The 1,899-nt window shown below is 37.6% G+C and overlaps 1 protein-coding gene across 1 annotated transcript; it reads left to right on the plus strand.

The window, feature by feature from the left end:
* Positions 1-377: 377 nt before the first annotated feature.
* LOC104798660 lies at positions 378-1,354 on the plus strand. The gene is made up of 4 exons (XM_010520830.1): positions 378-530; positions 810-1,012; positions 1,091-1,190; positions 1,261-1,354. Exons 1-4 carry the CDS (start codon positions 378-380, stop codon positions 1,336-1,338), a joined length of 534 nt encoding a protein of 177 aa, XP_010519132.1. The 3' UTR covers positions 1,339-1,354.
* The last annotated feature ends 545 nt before the right edge of the window (positions 1,355-1,899 follow it).

Consider the following 1,899-nt stretch of genomic DNA (forward strand, 5'->3'; position numbering starts at 1 on the left):
GATTTGGTGATTGGCATAACTGGTATAAGCGTAGTATTTTTTGGGATTTGCCTTACTGGAGTTCGCTAACGCTTCGACACAATCTGGATGTTATGCATATAGAGAAAAACTTTTTTGATAACATCATCAACACCGTTCTAAATGTGCCAGGGAGAAGTAAAGATAACATCAACTCGAGGAAGGACTTGAAAGATATATGCAAGAGAAAAGAGTTGGAGTTGACACGTGATGGTCACGCACCTGTGCCGATATTCAGACTCACAAAACCAGGTAAAACGGTCTTGTTTAAATGGTTAAAAGAAGAGGTTAAATTCCCTGATGGATATGCATCCAAATTGGCGCGATGTGTTGATACCGATTCATTAAAACTTATGGGAATGAAGAGTCATGATTGCCATGTATTCATGCAAAGACTTATTCCTATTGCATTTGCGGAGCTATTGAAACCGAGTGTCCACGGAGCGTTATGCGGTATCAACACATTCTTTCGAGATATATGTGCAAGATCTCTGAGAAGAAGTAATGTAGAGGTTTTGAAAGGCAACATTCCTGAGATACTTTGCGCATTGGAAAAGGTATTTCCACCTTCATTTTTTGATGTGATGGAACATTTACCTATTCATTTACCAGATGAGGCGATATACGGTGGTCCAGTACAGTTTAGATGGATGTATCCATTTGAGCGATTTTTTTTCCATCTGAAGAAGAAGGCTAAAAACAAAGCAGCAGTGGAAGGATCTATCGTCAAACAGTATTTGTAAGAGGAGATCTCCTACTTCAGTTCTTTCTATTTTGAATCTCATATTCAGACGAAGAAAAGGAGGGCTATCAACGAAGACGATAGAAGTTATCTCTACCACTATGATTCATGTTTCGGACTTATTCCCGAAAGCTTTCAGCCTACTGGACGCCTCGGAGGCAAATCTGAAGAATATTGGTTAACTGTACAAGAGTACAATCACATCGCCACATATATACTGTTGAATTGTGAAGAACTTAAGCCATACGAAAGGTACACATTTTTTAATCTTAGATGTGATTAGAAATTAATTAATTACATATATATTTGCTAACAACTTTTTTTTGTAAGACTTTTTGACGAGGATGTTTTGGCAACATATCCTAACCTAAGTGGGGAGGAACTTGAAGGAATGAAGGAACAACATTATGCATCTTGGCTTCGAGACTACGTAAGTATTCTAGCTATATATATATATGTACGTGTATGTATTTGTGTATTAATTTAATTTTTATGCGCAGATTCAGTCATGCAGTGATAGAATTCCGGCATGGATCAGAGATATATCACATGGACCTGGAAGAAAAGTCATTTGCTAGTCGATAATGTTCACCCGAGGATACACGTTTCACACTTACGATCATGGAAAACATAAATCCACGTTCAATTACGGAGTTTGTATAAAAAGCGGGTCATCGGAAGATCCTGATTTCTTTGGGGTTCTTCGTCAGATTTTCCAACTCCAGTATCCAGGATTAGTCATCGGTGAAACGGCGACGGGAAGATCAATGGTCGGCTGTTTTGAAGATTAACCCACGAAGATTAATTATCGTGGATTCGTCGTCGACAACACAAGATCTCGATGAGCCCATGCAAGAGCAACTCGAAGATCCGGTTCTTCCCATCCGACTAGATGATGATTACGACGAGACACTTGCACTTCCTGACATAGACGACGAGTTACTTGATGATTCGTTACACGTACAAGACGATATAGACGAATTCGTTTCGGACCATGATACAACTCCGGATGATGAAAGTGATGAAGATTCTATATAGACTTATTTGTTTTTATTGTTTTTATATGTATTTGTATTTTGAAAAATCTATCATATTTTTTTTTATTTTTTTTTATTTTTTTTTAAAAATTGTAAAATTCC

Source organism: Tarenaya hassleriana, unplaced genomic scaffold, assembly GCF_000463585.1.
Source record: "Tarenaya hassleriana unplaced genomic scaffold, ASM46358v1 Cleome551, whole genome shotgun sequence".
Classification (NCBI taxonomy): Eukaryota; Viridiplantae; Streptophyta; class Magnoliopsida; order Brassicales; family Cleomaceae; genus Tarenaya; species Tarenaya hassleriana.